This window comes from Cervus canadensis, chromosome 1, assembly GCF_019320065.1.
Source record: "Cervus canadensis isolate Bull #8, Minnesota chromosome 1, ASM1932006v1, whole genome shotgun sequence".
NCBI classification, from domain to species: Eukaryota; Metazoa; Chordata; class Mammalia; order Artiodactyla; family Cervidae; genus Cervus; species Cervus canadensis.
Genome location: NC_057386.1, coordinates 37,033,160 through 37,050,713, shown reverse-complemented (window position 1 = coordinate 37,050,713; position 17,554 = coordinate 37,033,160). Strand labels below are relative to the sequence as shown.

Below are 17,554 nucleotides of genomic sequence, written 5' to 3'. Positions count from 1 at the left end.
CCAGTCCTCTTGGCGCAGAGCTTGACTGGTGGAGAGGCACTGGCCGGGGGACCAGTGAAGCCCAGGTCACGTAAGATTGGTTCTGAAGGGCTGAGGCCCCCTCTCTCGGATCTGAGGGGAAGCGTTCCCATGCCACAGATTCATTTCTTTCTTCTTTTTTTCATTAAAAATATATATTGTGTCCATGTAGGAGCTAGTGGAAAAATCTTCATCTCTATCTCTTTTCTATACTCTGTACGTGTGCTAAGTCACTTCAGTCATGTCCGACCACAGCCCGCCAGGCTCCTCTGTCCATGGGGATTCCCCAGGCAAGAACACTAGAGTGGGTTGCCATGCCGTCCTCCAAGGGATCTTCCTGACTCAGGGATTGAACCCGAGACTCATGTCTCCTTCATTGGCAGACAGGTTCTCTACCACTAGCCCCACCTGGGAAGCCCTTTCTGTTCTCCAAGAATGACCAATTAAATATATAATCCCCAACATTTTAGGAGATGAGGGTGGTGTTTATACAAGTAGGAGAAGAAACTTAGGACAATCCAAAAAAAAAAAAAACTTAGGACAATCCATTGTCCAGGATGAAAGTCAGCCCGTCTCTATTCCATCAGACCTTAATGCAGACATGGAACCCTTTGATTCTGTTGCCCTGGTGCAGGGGGCTTGATTACTATTCATGGTCACATTCATCTGCAGACAGTATAGCCAGAGCTTTGAGGTCAATAGATTTCTATGAAACACACACACACACACACACACACACACACACACAGTTTGTGAGGCAGATTATTACAAAAATATCTTCGAGTTTGTTTATGCCTCCCTGTATCCACTTGAACAATTCCCTACCATTCTTTTTATTTATTTGTTTTTATTTTTTAAACCATTTACGATGTTGTGTTACTTTCAGGTACATGGCAAAGTGATTCAGTTTTATATATGAATACATTCTCTTTCAGATTAATTTCCATTATAGGTTATTGTAAGATATTGACTGTAGTCCCCTGTGCTATACTGTAGGTCCTTGTTTATCTATTTTACACATAGTAATATATTTATATGTTAATCCCAAACTCCTAATTTATCTCGCCCGCCGGCCACAGAGTAATTCCTTCTCCCCTTTCCCTGCCCCTACACAGGGAATGTGGGGCTTCCCTCATAGCTCAGTTGGTAAAGAATCCGCCTGCAATGCAGGAGACACTGGTTCAATTGCTGGGTCAGGAAGATCCACTGGAAAAGGGATAGGCTACCCACTCCAGTATTCTTGGGCTTCCCTTGGGCTTCCCTTGTGGCTCAGCTGGTGAAAAATGCACCTGCGATGCGGGAGACCTGAGTTCAATCCCTGGGTTGGGAAGATCCCCTGGAGAAGGGAAAGGCTACCCACTCCAGTGTTCTGGCCTAGAGAATCCCATGGACTGTATAGTTCATGGGGTCACAAGAGTCTGACATGACTGAGCGACTTTCACTTCCACTTTCACAGAGGGTATTCAGGAATATGCAACACCCTCCTCATACAAAAGTCTACCAAAGAATCCAGTTCCTGAGCTTGGCCACCACGCCTGCAAAGGGCAACCAAGGCCTCGAACACACCTAGCACACCCCCACCCAGCCTGCCAGCTGCCCCCTTGGCCACCACATCCCTGCCCTTGTGCCTGCCCCCTCTCCCAGCCCTGCAGGGGGACCCCCCCCCAGGCCAGCCGGTAGGAACCGGGGGAGCCTCGCCCCCACGCTGACCGCCTGCACTTGGCCTGCCACTTGGACTTGCCTTGCAGACCCGTGCTTGGTGCTCGTGCTCATTTCCAGGTTCGCAGACTTGGAGCAGCGTGGGAAGGCTAAGTGAGGAGAGTCGGGAGCCCCTTCTCACCCCACAAATGGTAGTCAGGCTGAAGGCTGGGAGTCCCAGTAGAGCCCCTGTTTGGTGGTCGTGGAGATGAGGAAGCCATCCCTGGATGCTCTGAGAACCGAGGCCTCCGGGGTCAGAGAAACTCAGAGGGTCCAGGGGCCTCGGGGGCTTGTCTGAGCATCCTCCTGAGGAACTCAGGGGTCAGGCTCACCCAGTGTACAGCCCCGACCCCCACCCTTGAGAAGGGGGAGGAGGTGTGTGAGCTGTGTTACCAGGTGGCTGGGGGGACGGTACGGGAGCCCCACCTCCACTCCAGTCCATAATGACAACACTGTTGAGCCCGTTCTGCTAGCCGTTGCTTTCCAGGCCTGCGACATGCTTGACTTGTGCATGTGAATCAAGTGGCGGGGGTCCAGACCCTCCCCTCCCTCCCCCACCCTCCCCCCCTCCTCCCCCGGCTGCCTCCCCACCGAGCAGAGATGCTGTTCACTCTAATTCTGCTCCAGGCCAGGCACCTTTCACTCGGAATCTTAGGGGCTGTGGGGTTCAACCACTCTAATTGTTTCGCTTCAAACTTTCCTCATGCTCGGAGGAGAGAGTCAAGAGTCAAAGCTGGCCCAGCAGACCCTCCCTGTCTAGCCTGCTGCCCCTTGCCCAGTCACTCCAGGGCTCTGGCTGTTTGCACTGGGTTAATTCAGAGATGCGGTGTTCAATGCTGGCTGGCTCAGCTCCTTCCTGGAGAATTAAGGTGAAGAGCATTGACCCAGGACACTTCCCTTGGTTGGGCCCTGCTTTCTGGGCATGAGCTCGTTTTCCTGTGTGCCCACCGTCTACACCTGGCACCCCCTACTCCACCTACCAACCTGCTGTTGCCTGCTGCCTACCTGGCTGGGCCCTCTGCCACCCCTCCCCTGCCTCCCCCCACCACGGGCCTCCCTCCTGCCTGCCTGCTGCAGGGACCTGATCTGGGCTCCTGCCCCATCCCACCTGCATTTGTCCCCTCCTCCTTCTTCCCAGAATCTCAGGCATGGCTTGCAACCCCTCCCTCCCAGAGCCGCAGCCCCCCCTGCCCCCACACCCAGTGTGTTCCCTTAATTTGCCTCCGGGTGGAGCTGAAGGGCCAGATATCAAAAAAATCCCAGCTATGGATCTGGAAAGAGAGCCCCCGGGGCCCAGAGAGGGCCACCTCTGAGGGGACTGGAGGGGGTCAGCTTAGTCCTGCCCGCCAGAGCACGCCCAGAGCTGGAGTCTGCCCCAGACTCACAGCAGCCCAGGGCCCAGGCCGTAATGTGCAGAAAGAAGTCTCTTTATCACACACACACAGAGCACTCTCCCTCCCTCTCTCTCTTTCCTTGTCTTCTTCAGGCTTCTCAGTCCTCTCCCTCCCCGCTGGCGTCTTCTCCTGGTCCTTTTACTTTCTGCCCTCATTCTGCTTCATCTTTGTGGCTCACCGGACCTGCCAGAGTCCCCCGAGTGAGCAGTGCCTGCCCCACAGGGCCCTCGATGCTCTCAAAGATCTTGAGTTCTGATTCAGACCAGCTGGGCCGGCTGAGGAGGCTTGGTCTGCGGTGGTGGAAACATGTCCAAGGAGCTGTCTTCCGCAGCACATTCCTCTGGGTGGCGGAACTGTGTGGGAGCTTTGCCCTTCCTGCCAGCTCGCCTGCGTGTTTGCAGGAGGCCACTGTGCCGAGGGCAGTCAGGCTGGGCAGGGACAGAGAACTCGCCTGCTGCTGAGCTGGCAGCAGGGGCACCTGCCCAGGCAGGGCGCACCGCTCCTCCTTAGCCACTGGCCACCAGGTCTAGAGCCCTCAGAGGGATGAGGTCTGTGGACCAGGACTGGTGGCTCAGGGGTCCTTCAGGGACTTTGATCAGTGGAGACTCCTGGCATGGGAAGGTTCCGAGATCGCAGTGTTCCAGGCATCTTCCTGCATATCTGAGAGTTTGCTTAAGAGGACCAGGCTGAATCCTGGCAGGCCAAGCCAGCTGGCAGCATTTCAGAGAGCTCAGGCTTTTCTTGTTCCTTCTCTTTCTTTCTCTTCCCTCTAGAAAAACAAGTGTCTGTCCCATTGCTCATAGCACAACGGGGAGGATAGGCACAGTCATCCATGACTCAGTGAAAGTACCGTATCACGCTCAGAAAGGCCAGGTGGGAAGAGCCAGGCACCCTCTCTCTCTCTCTCTCCACCACCTCCATCTCTGGGCTCTGGACCCTGGGCCAGGCAGGCACCACCCCTGTGGTTTTCCACCAAAGGGCGACTTCATGCTGCAGCTCTGGGCACAGAGGTGGGCATGCGGCAGGGTGCTTGGGGGAGGAGACCGGCCAGGCCCTGACTGTGGCCCCCTTCCCACTCTCAGATGCTGGCGACATGATCGAGATGCAGGGCTTTGGGCCCAGCCTGCCGGCCTGGCACCTACAGCCCCTGTGGAGCCAGGGCTCCTGCCTCTCCTGCTCCACCAGCAGCTCCCCGTATGCGCCCCCCAGCCACTGCCGCTGTGTGCCCGACCGGTGAGTGGGCCTGTGCGTCCGAGTGTGTGTGTCAGTTTGGGCCTGTGTCACTTGCCTGACACGGGGTGGTCTTGAGTTGGACACACCTGGGTTCTAATTTCACTTCTGTTCCTCACGTGGCTCTGCCAAGTCACTGAGTCTCTCTGAGCTCCTATGTTTCTGAGCCTCAGTTTCCTCATCTGTGAAATGGGGATAATACCGCCTGTTCCCTAAGGTACCTGTGAGTATTGAATGAGGTATACAACACACGTGAGTGCCCAGAGCTGTGCCTGGCACTGGGCAAGTGCTCGGTATCTGGAGCTCCTCTTCCCAGGTGGACCTGGATCCCGCTGTCAGGCTGACGTCTGAGAATGCTTCAGCAGGTGTCTGGGCGTCTGCCATGTTACCAGGAACACTGTGTGCATGGCATTTGTGAGAGGGCCATGTGCCCACCCTTGATGCTTTCACTGGCTGCTTTTTCACCTGTAACTTCATCCTAACCCTGTTATGCCTGTTGACCTTCAGATGGCTCTCTCCATTTTCACACGAGGACACCAAGATGTATTAACGCAAAGTTCGTTGCCCAAGATCCCCGGGGTGGTTGGGGACCAGGCTGGGCCCCCAGCAGCTCTACCCAGAGTAGCTGGCAAGGCCAGGGAGCCCTTGACACGTTCCCGGACTGTAGATCCTGCTCCCTGTACCACCCAAGCTCCTCACCAGCCCCCTGAGCCGGAAGGTCCTCCCTCCTTAGTCCTTCCACCGGAGGAGCAGCCCTGAGTCAGGCTGATCCCACAGGTTGCCCCTCAGGCTGCTGTGTGAGAGCATGAAGAGGCAGATCGTGTCCCGGGCCTTCTACGGCTGTGAGTGTGGGGTGAGGTGGGGCCGCCAGGGGAGGGTGCAAGGGCGGGGTGGGCACCGGGACACGGGGTCACAGCCTCCCGACTCCCCCCCGCCCCACCAGGGCTGGCCTACTGCCGCCACCTGTCCACCGTCCGCACCCACCTGTCGGCGCTGGTGCATCACAGCATCGTCCGGCCCCCGGGGGCCTCGGGGGGCCTCACCAAGGACGTGTGGAGCAAGTATCAAAAGGATGCAAAGGTGCGCGCTCTGGGCTGCCAGGCTCTGGGGTGGCTGGGCAGGAGGCCGAGATGAGAGCCGCCCACCGTGCTCTGCGAGTGGCTGTCACAGACCAAATGGGCGTTTGGGTGAAACGTGGTGCAGGCTCGGAGGTGACGGGCCAGGACGGGTGGCCGTGGAGCATGGGGGTCACGGTGGAGTCTCAGACAACCAGGCCTGTGGTCTCCATGGGAAAGAGACCAGACAGGGAGTCTTTTCTGCTTCTGCATGGAGACCCTCTGCATCTCTCCAGGCTCCTTTCCTGCCCTGGAGGGCTTGAAGTAGATCTTCCTCCAGCTCTGGCCTGGGGGGGCGGGGCGGTGCAGGGATGTGACAGTCCCAGAACCATCCCTGGCCCCAGCCCCGGCTCTCCAGCGCATGGGGTCGCCCCGCCGGCCCATACAGTCTTGCCTCCCTGGGTCCCTCAGAACTACAAGGAGCTGGAGCTGCTGCGGCAGGTCTACTACGGAGGCGTGGAGCACGAGATCCGCCAGGACGTCTGGCCATTCCTGCTTGGCCACTACAAGTTTGGCATGAGCAAGAAGGAGATGGAGCAGGTGAGGGGGAGGACGGGGGCACAGGTGGGGAGAGCCAGGCCAGGGGAACCCGGGGAGTGGAGGGGCGCCTCGGAAACCTCGGTCTCTTCCCAGCCCGAAAGATACAGGGCGGCGCCGCCATCCTCACCCCCGGGCCCGGCCCGAGTCTCCGGCTGTCCCAGGAGGACGGCCGCCGAGGGGGGCCCGGTGCGCCCCTCCCCCCCACGGTCACGCTGTGGTCTGAGCACAGGTGGACACAGTGGTGGCAGCGAGGTACCAGCAGGTGTTGGCGGAGTGGAAGGCCTGCGAGGTGGTGGTGAGGCAGCGGGAGCGGGAGGCTCACCCGGCCACACTCACCAAGTTCTCCTCGGGCAGCAGCATCGACAGCCACGTGCAGCGCCTCGTCCACCGAGACTCCACCATCAGCAATGATGTGAGCCCGACGGGACCTGGGGGCTGGGGCGGGGCCACCAGCGCTGTAGGCCTGACCTCTGGTGCTCGCGGGCAGTGGGGCCCTGGAGCACACGCCTCCACGTGTTCGTGTGTCTCGTTTCCTTGCACTGAAAGATGGGATGACGGTCTGCCTGCTGCCCGTTTGGCGTATTGTGTTCTGTCCTAATGGACTAGTAGAAGAGAGTGGATTTATGGGGAATTAGGGAGGCCCTCCTTCTCTGGGGCTTCCCTGGTGGCTCAGACAGTGAAGAATCTGTCTGCAATGCAGGAGACGCAGGTGTGATCCCTTGGAGAAGGAAATAGCAGCCCACTCCAGTATTCTTGCCAGGAGAATTCCATGGACAGAGGAGCCTGGCAGTCTGTAGTCCATGTGGTTGCAAAGAGTCAGATACAACTGAGCGACTAATACTTCAACACTTTTCCCTCTTTGTAGAGAGACCTCAAGGCTAGGATTGGGCCTCCCTGGGTTCCAGTCCTAAGTCCACTAGTGACAGGATGAGGGACTTCTCTTCCCATCTCTGGGGCTCGGTGCCCCCTCTCAGCTCCTCTGATTGTAGAGGCTTCTCCTAGAGCTGAGACTGGGGGTGGGTGTGCACTTGGAGCAGTCCCATCTCATAGAGATGGCCATGAGAAGCCAGTTCAGAGCCTGTGTGGTTCTTCCCACATCACCCCTGACTTGTAGGTAAACATCAAGTCCCAATCTATGGCTGCTGGGCCCAACTAGAACTGAAAAGTTTCAGTTTTCAGAACATTCTTTTATTAACTAATTTTTTTTTTTCTTTAAGACTGCCTGTTTAGATACTGTATATTCTTGTTACTTAACTCCTATTAACTGAAAACTCAAGTTGGAGCAAGACTTAAAAAGAAATATAACTGCCGAGGCATCCTCTCCTTTCCATGGTCTTTGTTCTGAATCCCATGTTTATGAACAGATTCTCTTTCTGCTTTGGGTTTTGTTAAACCCCGAGTCTGAACCAGTGCCCCAGCTGCTTAGCTTGTGGACACGAGTAGCCTTTCTCGCGGGCACTAACCCAACAGCACTTCGTGCTTCTTGCCTAAAGTGAAAACTCCTTTTAAGCATCCCTTCCCTCCATAGTCCAAATAGAAAAATGAGACAGAACCGTCCAGATATGTCTCTTCTTTTCCCTGTGACTTGTCTGTGGGAGTGTGTGGACCATTCCCCAATCAGTAGAACATGTTTCTTTTTTCCTTCTTCCTTCTCCTCGGCTTATCCTCAGCTAATCTAACTGATGAGGTACTTGCTAGAGAGGTTTCCTGCCTTGTTCTACTACTGCACGCTCAGTCCTGAAAATAAGGAAGAACTTGTTTTTCCTAACACCTCCAGCCTGCCACGTCCCCGGGCTGCCCCAGAGGCCACACCACGACACTGTGGAAGCTGTCCCGGCCCGAGGCAGCCCATGACGGCTGTGTTTGTAGAGGCTCACTTACTCACACTGGCCATCGAGTGTCCAGGCCTCCGTCCTCCTCCTTCCCTTCACACTTTTTCTCACCAGCATGAGGCCAGATGGGGCTGGAGATGGTGTTTTCATGTTTTCCCGGAGCCTGGTCGGCTGGGTCGAGGGGTTGGGGTTGTTTGGCACTCCCCCTGGGGAGGCAGTGCTGGGGAGCCATAGGGTGGGAGTGGGGATGTGAGGAGAATTGTGTCCCTCTTGGTTCTGACCCTGGAAGAGAGGCTGAGCTGAGGGTGGTGCAGGAGGGCAGGCATGAGCCCCGCTGTCTTCACGCCCCCCCCCTGTCCAACAGGTGTTTGTCTCTGTGGATGACCTGGAGCCTCCAAGGCCCCAGGGACCCGAAGACCCCAGACCAGAGGCTGAGCCGGGGGCAGAGTCGGGGCCCACAGGCATGGCCGTGGTGGAGCAGCAGTCGGTAGAGTTCGACTCTCCAGACTCGGGCCTGCCTTCCTCCCGCAACTACTCCGTGACCTCGGGCATCCAGTCGAGCATAGACGAGGGCCAGATGGGCTTTGAGGAGGAGGACAGTGCTGGGGAGGAAGGCTCCGCCGGAATGGTCCCCGAAGCCCAGGTCTCCGAGCCCCAAGAACCTGGCCAGGAGAAGGCCTCGCGGGCCGGCGAGCTGGAGCCGGGGGAGGAGCTGGCGGCCGTGTGCGCCGCTGCCTACACTGTATGTGCTCGTTCCCCAGGCGTTGCTCTCAGCGGCCCCAGAGGCAGGGGACGGCGGGGTGGCCTGGGCCGTCCTGGAGGGGAGCACTGGGCCCCTCCCTCAGCAGTCACGCAGGACTCTGCTCCGAGGCCTTGGCTCCCTGCCCGCGCTGTATTCCTTTATTCGGACATCACCTCTGGCCCTTGACTTACCCCTGAGGGCCCTCCACTCTTCCAGATAGAATTACTGGACACCGTGGCCTTAAACCTGCATCGCATAGACAAGGACGTGCAGCGATGTGACCGCAACTACTGGTACTTCACACCCCCCAACCTTGAGCGGCTCCGAGACGTCATGTGCAGGTGCCAGTGGGGGCCGGGCTGGGCGGGGGGTGGGGACCCTGCTCTCTGCAAAGTTAGGTCCGGCAGTGCCCTGCTCCCCAGCCCTGTGCCCGTCTCACGTGATCGGCTCCCTAGTCTGTGTGTCCCCCCCGCCCCCGTCATTCTTGAGGCCTTTCAGATCTCAGCTTTAACCATGCTTCTCCAGGAAGGCTCAGCTGGTCCCCACCAGCACGTTGGGGGTGGTGATGGCTTGTCCATCTCTCCCCGAGGGCCTGGAGAACAGTGGCTGTGGATGGTTCGGTATAGCACTCCAGTGCTTCAGGGTGGAGGAAAGGCTGACTTCTGGGTAGCCGACTGGTCTAGGGGTCGTCTCCCCAGGAGTCCCTGAGGGGAGGGGAGGACAGTGCACAGCCACAGAGACCCTCTGCTGTTTCAGCTACGTGTGGGAGCATCTGGACGTGGGCTACGTGCAGGGCATGTGTGACCTGCTGGCACCTCTCCTGGTCGTCCTGGACAATGGTGAGGAGAGGGCAGTGGGACTGGGCCTGGGCCGATCCAAGCTGGGGAAAGGAACAGGGGATGGTGTGGTCTGCATGGGGGTGGGGAACGTGAGCCAGCTCTGCCCCCCTCCCTGCCAGCCTCACGCCCACCTCCCCCACAGACCAGCTGGCCTACAGCTGTTTCAGCCACCTCATGAAGAGGATGAGCCAGAACTTCCCCAATGGGGGTGCCATGGACGCCCACTTTGCTAACATGCGCTCCCTTATCCAGGTGAGGTCCGCAGCGAGCAGGAACGTGTGATGGGGCAGAGCTGGGCTTGTTCATTATCCACGGGAGGCTGGGGAGTGCTCCCAAAATGTGTTTTACATATAAGCTTAGTTTCTTTCATTAAAAAATAAGGAGAAGGAAATGGCAACCCACTCCAGTATTCCTGCCTGGAAAAGTCCATGGACAGAGGGGCCTGGAGGGCTGCGGTCCATGGGGTTACATGACTGAGCACGCCATGCATGAGGGTGGAGGGAGACAGGTTGTAGCAATAAACTGGTAGAACTAAAAAAATACCTAAAAATAAAAACCCAAAACCCCATCATTTTCAAACTTACCAGTTGAGGAGTGTTGATGTATGAATGCTTATGCTTGTGAGCATTCTGGCGAGTAGTGTGGTCAATGATGAAATCACCCAGAAAATGGCATCATTCCAAAGAGGACATCCCAGAGAGCTGGGTGGGGGCCGCAGGGTGCAGCCCTGCCCCGGGAGAGAGACAGGAGGGGCAGATGCAGCTGCCAGGGGGGCACCTGAGGGGTCTGGGGGTGGGGGACACAGGGCGCTGGGGACAGTGCCCACACCTATTCAGTCCAGCGCCCTTTCTCCATTCAAACCAGATCCTGGACTCAGAGCTGTTTGAACTCATGCATCAGAATGGAGACTACACCCACTTCTACTTCTGTTACCGCTGGTTCCTGCTGGATTTTAAGAGAGGTGAGAGGTGGGCTTGGAGGGCAGGCCTGGGGTCGGGGCAGTGGGACATCTCCAGAGTCACTGGTTCTCAACCCACACCGCAGTGTGGAACCCCTCTGAGGAGCCCAGGTCCTCACCAAGCCCCGTACTTACTAAGTGTGGTGACTTTAAAAGCCATTAGGTGAATCCAGAGTGCAGCCCGGGTTGAAAATCACCCAAAGGCAATGGTTTTCAGAACTGTTTTCAAACCAAGTCCTCCTGAGCACCAAAGCCTATAGAAGTAGAGCTACTCTAGTGTGATGTGGCCTCCACGGGAGGCCAGGGTGCAGGAACAACCACGGAGGAGGGCGGGGCTTACCCAGCTCCAGTGGCGCGATTGGTTAGTGCGCGGTACCTATAAGAGGAAGGGCGGGGCCTTGCCTGGGAGCCACCCTCCCCACCGGGCCCTGCGGTGGACTGGTCTTGGAACCCGGGCCCTGGAGCTCTGTCTCCGCACGGGGCGACCAGTGGTGGCCAGGCCCAGCCTCAGCCCCCTCGCCATCCCCAGAGCTGCCGTACGAGGATGTGTTCGCTGTGTGGGAGGTGATCTGGGCAGCCCGGCGCATCTCCTCGGAGCACTTTGTCCTATTCATCGCCCTGGCCCTGGTGGAGGCCTACCGAGAGATCATCCGCGACAACAACATGGATTTCACCGACATCATCAAGTTCTTCAACGGTAGGAGCCACTCAGCTGTGCCGGCTGCCCCTGCAGGGCCGTTGGGGGCGGGGGGTGGGGGGGAGGTGCCTCTACGCCTGGTCTGGGCAGGGTAGAGGGTGTCTTAGGAATGCTGGCCCGGCCCGTAAGGGAATGTCAGGAGTCCAGGTGGAAATAGAGCCGGGTGGGTGGACCCTGGGCTCCTCCCAGATTGCTGCCCCCACCCTGCCTGTTATCCATGTCTCCCCCAGAGCGGGCTGAGCATCACGACGCCCAGGAGATCCTGAGGATCGCCCGGGACCTAGTCCACAAGGTGCAGACGCTCATAGAGAACAAGTGAGGCCGCGGCCAGGAGGCAGCCGCCCGCCAGAGCCTGGGCTCCCTGCCCCGGGGCCCCACGCAGCGAGGTGCAGGGGCGGTGCAGCCAAGACTGCCCCAGCCCCCAGCCCCCGCGCCTGCCCCACTGTGTTCTAACAAAGTGCTTGTGAGCCTGGGATCCGACTCCGGGCAGTGCTGGCCCCGTAGGGCAACGCAGGGGCCAGAAGGCCCTAAGGTCAGGGCTGGGAAGGGAGGGGTCAGCCTCAGGGAATGACTGCCTTGGGGGACACCTACTCTGCTCCCCTCCCAAATACCTGGGGACAGCCCCACTGCCACTGGCATCCTGAGCCTGGACAGCTCCCTGTGGCCTCCCTGAGGCCCTGTAGACTTAGGAGGGCTGTGGTTGCCTGGGCCCCAGCTGGGTGGATTGAGGGGACCCGGGGCCGTATCTCTTCTGAGAGCCCCTCTGCAGGCCCAGTGCCTGTGCACACACCGGCCCCAACGGGGGCAGGAGGAACAGCTGCCAGTCTGGGTGTGTGTCCTGGATGCAGGAGACCTGGGCTGCAGCCCAGGCCCTCCCCTGAGACTGCGGGACAGCCCAACAACATGGGCCCTGGTGGGAACAACCCACCTTAGCAGCACTGCCACTGCCTTTGGCCACCCGAGGTGACCCCGTGCACCATCCCCCACCCGCCAAGCCTGTACAGTGCACCCACGTGTATCTGTGCGGTGTCACTCAGCACCCTGCTCCTGCTTCGTGCATTAGATGCATCCCTGAAAACTGTGTGTGAGTGATGCTTTCGCCAGCAGAACAACCTGGAGTGTGGCAGAAGCACCTGCACAGGAACCCCAGGGTGATTCTTTTAAGGAGGCGGTCCTTTCATGGCCTCCTCTCAGGAACAGGCTCTGGAGCCCTGGGCAGCCCACCATCTGTCCCCGGCATCTGCTGAGTCCCTGAGGTGGAAGGGAGGGTGCTTGGATCTCCCCAGTCTGTTCTTGGCAAGAAGCAAGGCTCGCTCTTCCTTCCACATGCTTCTCAGGATGCCGAGGATGCTAGAGACCCAGGAACCCCCTTGGAGGAGCCTCACTCACAGAGGTGCTAGGGGGGCCCCAGCTCCTGACCCCAGGCAGGCCTAGTCATACCGCTTGCTCCATCATCCCCACTGCCCCTCTTGTCAGTACAAGCAGGATGGTCCTTGTTCTGGGGCCAGGAGGCCGCTCTGCCACAGGGGCTGGGCCTGCCCAGCGATCACTGAGGTCTAGAGACTTCCTGCGTTTGAGAAACGTGGGAAAGAGCCCGGCAACTCCTCTGCATCCCACACAGTCTCCCCAGCCCCGGGCACTGCACAGCCTGTTTAGGGGCAGCCTGCCCCATTGCCCACCTGTCGCTCATGAGTCCTTGGCCTCCACCAAGTATGGTGGCCATTGTGTGCCTGCCTTAGTGACTCTGGTTTTGTGAGGAGCAGAATGTGTATGTTTTTTGGCTCAGAAACTATACTCTTCAGTGTAACAGACCAATAAACACAGAATTTGGCAATGCTCGAGGCTCTGGTGGCTATTTGTGGGCTGGCACTGGACAGTGAGTGACTGTGTGTGCTGGGGAATTCTGTAAGCTCCACGACTGAACAGTAAAGAGGACTAGCTCCACAAGGCCAGGATGGTGAAAAAAAAAAAAGAGAACCAAGGTTTCCAGAAGTGAGGGACGCTGGTGGTGGAATGGGTGAAGGTGAGAGCCAGACTCTTAAGTACCCAGAGAGAACCTTTGGGGGGACCTCACCCCAGAGCCAGCAGTCCTGACCAATGGCCTCTCCAGCCTCTGGATGCATGTGGGTCCCTGCCTGCCCTCCTGACTGGCTACAGGGATGAGCTGGAGCTCAACTGGGAATTTACAAGACCTCCCAGCCCCTCTAGCCAGTGGGAAAGGCCCCTGCCCCTCTGGCCGTGGCGCCTCCTGCCCACTGAGCACTGTCTTCCGGATGCCTGCTTCAGGCGGGAGTGGGGAGGAAGGTCGTGGAAGGAGAGGTCAAACTCAGGGATGGAAAGAGCTGGACTAAACAGCAGGCTCCTGTCCACCTGCCCCACCTCAGGGGGCCAGCCCGTCACCCACAGCTCCAGGCAGAGGGCATGTCGTCTGGTGTAGGGGACACTAGCTTTCTGGGGATTAGGGCCTGCTGTCAAAGTTGTCAGAGTTGTCCAGGCAAAGAAACCAGCTGACATCAGTAACTCTGGGACCAGGACCTTATAAATAATCCCCTCAAGGGGACCATTCCCCACCCCCCAAGCTGACCGTGTAGCCCGGAGTGATCAGAATTCCCCGTTAAAACATCTGTTCAGATAAACACTCTTACCAAAGTGGGTATAGAGGGAATATATGTGCTATACTTAGTCGTGTCCAACTCTTTATGACCCCGTGGACTGCGGCCTGCCAGGCTCCTCCGTCCATAGGGATTCTCCAAGCAAGTATACTGGAGTGGGTTGCCATGCCCTCCTCCAGGGGATCTTCCCAACCTAGGGGATTGAACCCAGCCAGGTCTCCCACATTGCAGGCTGATTCTTTACCGGCTGAGCACCAGAGAAGCCCAAGAATACTGAAGTGGGTAGCCTATCCCTTCTCTAGCGGATCTTCCCCAACCCAGGAATCGAACTGGGGTCTCCTGCATTGCAGGCAGATTCTTTACCAGCTGAGCCACCAGGGAAGCCCATAGAAGGAATATATCTCAACATAATAAAATCTATTTTTGACTAAGCCATAGCCAACATAATACTCAGTGGTGAAAAGCTGAAAGCTTTCCCACTAAAATCTGGAAAAAAGATGCCCAGTCTCACCTGTTCTATTCAACAGAGCATTGGAAATCCTGGCCACAGCAATCAGAAGAAATTTAAAACATACCCACATTGGAAAAGAAGAGGTAAAATTGTCACTATATGCAGATAACATGATCACTATATAAAGAGAATCCTAAAGACTCCACACAAAAATACATTCAGCAAGGTAGCAGAGCACAAGATTAACATACAGAAAGCCGTTGCATTTCTTTACACTAACAATGAAATACCAGAAAGTAAAAAAAAAAAAAAAAGAAAAAGCCTTTTAAAATTGCATCAAAAAAATTAAATAAAATATTTAGGAATAAACCTTACCAAGGAGGTGGAAGACTTATATGCTGAGAACTACAAAACATTGATAAAGGAAACTGAAGATGGGTCAAAGAAACGGAAAGATACCCCATGTTCTTGCATTGGAAGAATTAATATTGTTAAATGGCCATACTAGCCAAAGCAATCTATAGATTTAATGGGACTCGCTATCAAGTCTCCCAGGACATTTTTCACAGAACTAGGATAAATAATCCTAAAATTTATATGGACCATAACCCAGAATTGCCAAAGTAATTCCAGCATTGCCAAAGCAATGAGAAAAAAAGGACACAGCTAGAGGCATTACCCTCCCAGATTTCAGACTACAAACATCAGACTACAAAGCTACAATAAATCAAAATAGCCTGGTATTGGCACAAAAACATATATAGAGATCAATGAAACAGAACAGAGAACCCAGAAATAAACCCACACACCTATGGTCAATTAATCTTCAATAAAGGAGGCAAGAGAATGGAGAAAAGACAGTTTCTTCAGCAAGTGGTTTTGGGAAAGCAAGACAGAACATGTGAATCAAAGAAGTTAGAACACTCCTTTACACTTTACACAAAAATAAACTCCAGATGGCTTAAAGACTTAAATATAAGACATGACACCATAAAACTCCTGTAAGAGAACATAAGCAAAATATTCTCTGACACAAATCATACCAATGTTTTCTTAGGTCAGTCTCCCAAGGCAATAGAAATAAAAGCAAAATAAACAAATAGGACTTAATCAAACTTATAAGCTTTTATACAGCAAAGGAAATCATAAAAAAAATATTTGCAAATGATGCAACCAGTAAGGGCTTAATCTCCAAAATATACAAACAGCTCACACAAGTAAAAAACAAACAAAAAAAGCCAACCCAATTGAAAAAGGGGCAAAAGACCTAAATACACATTTCTTCAAGACACGGATATGGCCAATAGGCACATGAAAAGATGCTTAACATCACTAAGTATCCAAGAAAAGCTAATCAAAACTGCAATGAGACCTCACACCAGGCAGAATGCTCATCATTAAAAAGGCTACAAATAGGACTTCCCTGGTGGTCTAGTAGTTAAGAATCCGCTTGCTAAAAAAAAAATCCTCTTGCCAATTCAGGGGACATGGGTTCAGTTCCTGGTCTGGGAAGATCCCACATCCTGACGAGCAATACTAAGCCCACGAGCAGCAACTACAGACCCCTGCAGCGGAGAGCGCCCCATGCTCTCTGCAACCAGACAAAGCCTGCACGCAGCAGTGAGGCACAGCCAAAAAAATAAGTTTTTTAAAAAAGTCTACAAATAATTTGCTGGAGAGGGTATGGAGAAAGGGGAGCCCTCCTACACTGTTGGTGGGGATGTAATCATAATTTTATGTGGTGCTGCCACTATGTAAAACAGTATCCAGATTCCTCAAAAAACTAAAAGTGGAGTTGCCATATGATCCAGCCATCTCACTCCTGGGCACATATCCAGAAAAACCTCTAATTTGAAAAGATACAGGCACCCCTATGTTCCCAGCAGCGCTATTCACAACAGCCAAGACATGGAGGCAACCTAAAGGTCCATCGACAGATGAGTGGATAAAGAAGGTGTGGTGCATGTACACAATGGAGTACTACTCAGCCATAGAAAATAATGCCATTTGCAGCAACATGGACTGACCTAGATATTATCATACTAATTGAAGTCAGAGAAAAATGAATAACATATGCTATCACTTATACACAAAACTTAAAATATGATACAAATGAACTTATGTGCAAAACCAACACAGACTCACAGACAACAAACTAAGTTACCAAAGGGGAAAGAGCATGGGAGATGGACAAACTAGTTTGGGATTAGCAGATTCAAATTCTCTCTATATATATAAAATAGAGAACTATAGTCAATATCCTGTAATAAATCAGAATGAAAAAGAATATTAAAAGTGTGTGTGTGTACATCTCTGAATTGCTTTTCTGTATACCAGAAACACAGCATTGTAGATGACTCCTTTAAAAACAGAAGAAAAAATTCCCTCTGCTGTTGACACCACCTGAAAACTCACCAAAGACCCCTGAGAACTAGCCTGGAAGTGGTTGGTTCCTTCACACACTCCCACCCCGTCTCTGCTCAACCCTGAAGTGCTGGCACTCCCAGACCCCTGGCTGGGCTTTTAGGGCCAGAGGGACCCCCACAGCCAAAATAGGTCAGCTGAGGGCTCGGTGTCGGGAGGGGAAGAGCAGGAAGCATGAGCAGGGTACTCTAGTCCTGAGGATACTGGGTCATCACTGCCAGGGGCAGAGTCTTCATCTCTGACCCTCGTGTTGGGCACAGCATCTGACACTGAGAAGGTGTGTTAGGGTTACCTAGCCCTGGGCCTTCCCTAAAGTGCAAGTGACCAAACATTTCCTGAAGCTACCAGCAGAGGGAACCAACGTTTCACAAATGAAATGAGCAGGCTGGATTGTTAAAGTAGTGGGGAGGGGCACTGGGCTTGGCCCTTCCTGAGATTAGGTCTTCAGAGAAGGGGACCTCAAGTGATTGATGGCCATTAGGCCCTTCCCCAAGATAACACCCCCACACACCTCAGGCAGACCCACCCCAGGAAGAGAAGCGGGCTGTGGTTTCAGGGAGAGCGGATGGAGCTGGCCTACGGCTTGGCCCAGCTGACTGCTCCCTGACCTTCCTCTCCCTTACCTCCCCACCTGCTGGCCGGCCAGATGGCTGACATCTTCTAAACTGGGGAGAAAAGTTGTTGTTATAGGGTCAAAGGTCTTCAAGGCCCAGCTTAGAACATGGCTCTTTGACCCCTGACCTACTTCCTCTTGTTCCTTACCCTGTAAGGACAGCCTTATAGATCGCACACACCGCCTCCCCCATGACCTGTTCTAACTACAACCCCAAGAGTGCAGCCCCCTCTCAGGAAGCATCAGGCCCTCCTGTGCACAGACCCTCCAGCTTTTGTCCTGGAACTTTCTGGAGCTTGGGATCCCCAGCTGAGGGACAGGGACAGGCCCAGGGGCAGGGTGGCACGCACTTGGGGACAGCTCTGAACCAGCTGACATCAGACGGCAGCTC

General features: G+C 55.0%; 1 protein-coding gene across 3 annotated transcripts in view; it reads left to right on the top strand.

Moving 5' to 3' along the window:
• Window positions 1–12,899, top strand: part of SGSM2 (small G protein signaling modulator 2) — a 37,393-nt gene extending 24,494 nt beyond the window's left edge. For 2 of the 3 annotated variants that reach the window (XM_043478140.1, XM_043478146.1), the window contains 12 exons: window positions 4,193–4,343; window positions 5,118–5,182; window positions 5,284–5,420; window positions 5,867–5,995; window positions 6,225–6,407; window positions 8,192–8,569; window positions 8,786–8,910; window positions 9,326–9,408; window positions 9,551–9,660; window positions 10,273–10,369; window positions 10,896–11,063; window positions 11,294–12,899. In XM_043478140.1, the coding sequence (XP_043334075.1) occupies window positions 4,193–4,343; window positions 5,118–5,182; window positions 5,284–5,420; window positions 5,867–5,995; window positions 6,225–6,407; window positions 8,192–8,569; window positions 8,786–8,910; window positions 9,326–9,408; window positions 9,551–9,660; window positions 10,273–10,369; window positions 10,896–11,063; window positions 11,294–11,382 (1,715 nt within the window). In that variant the 3' untranslated portion in view covers window positions 11,383–12,899. The remainder of the gene's footprint in view (window positions 1–4,192; window positions 4,344–5,117; window positions 5,183–5,283; window positions 5,421–5,866; window positions 5,996–6,224; window positions 6,408–8,191; window positions 8,570–8,785; window positions 8,911–9,325; window positions 9,409–9,550; window positions 9,661–10,272; window positions 10,370–10,895; window positions 11,064–11,293) is intronic. The other variant, XM_043478152.1, reaches the window with a different exon arrangement.
• Window positions 12,900–17,554: the final 4,655 nt, after the last annotated feature.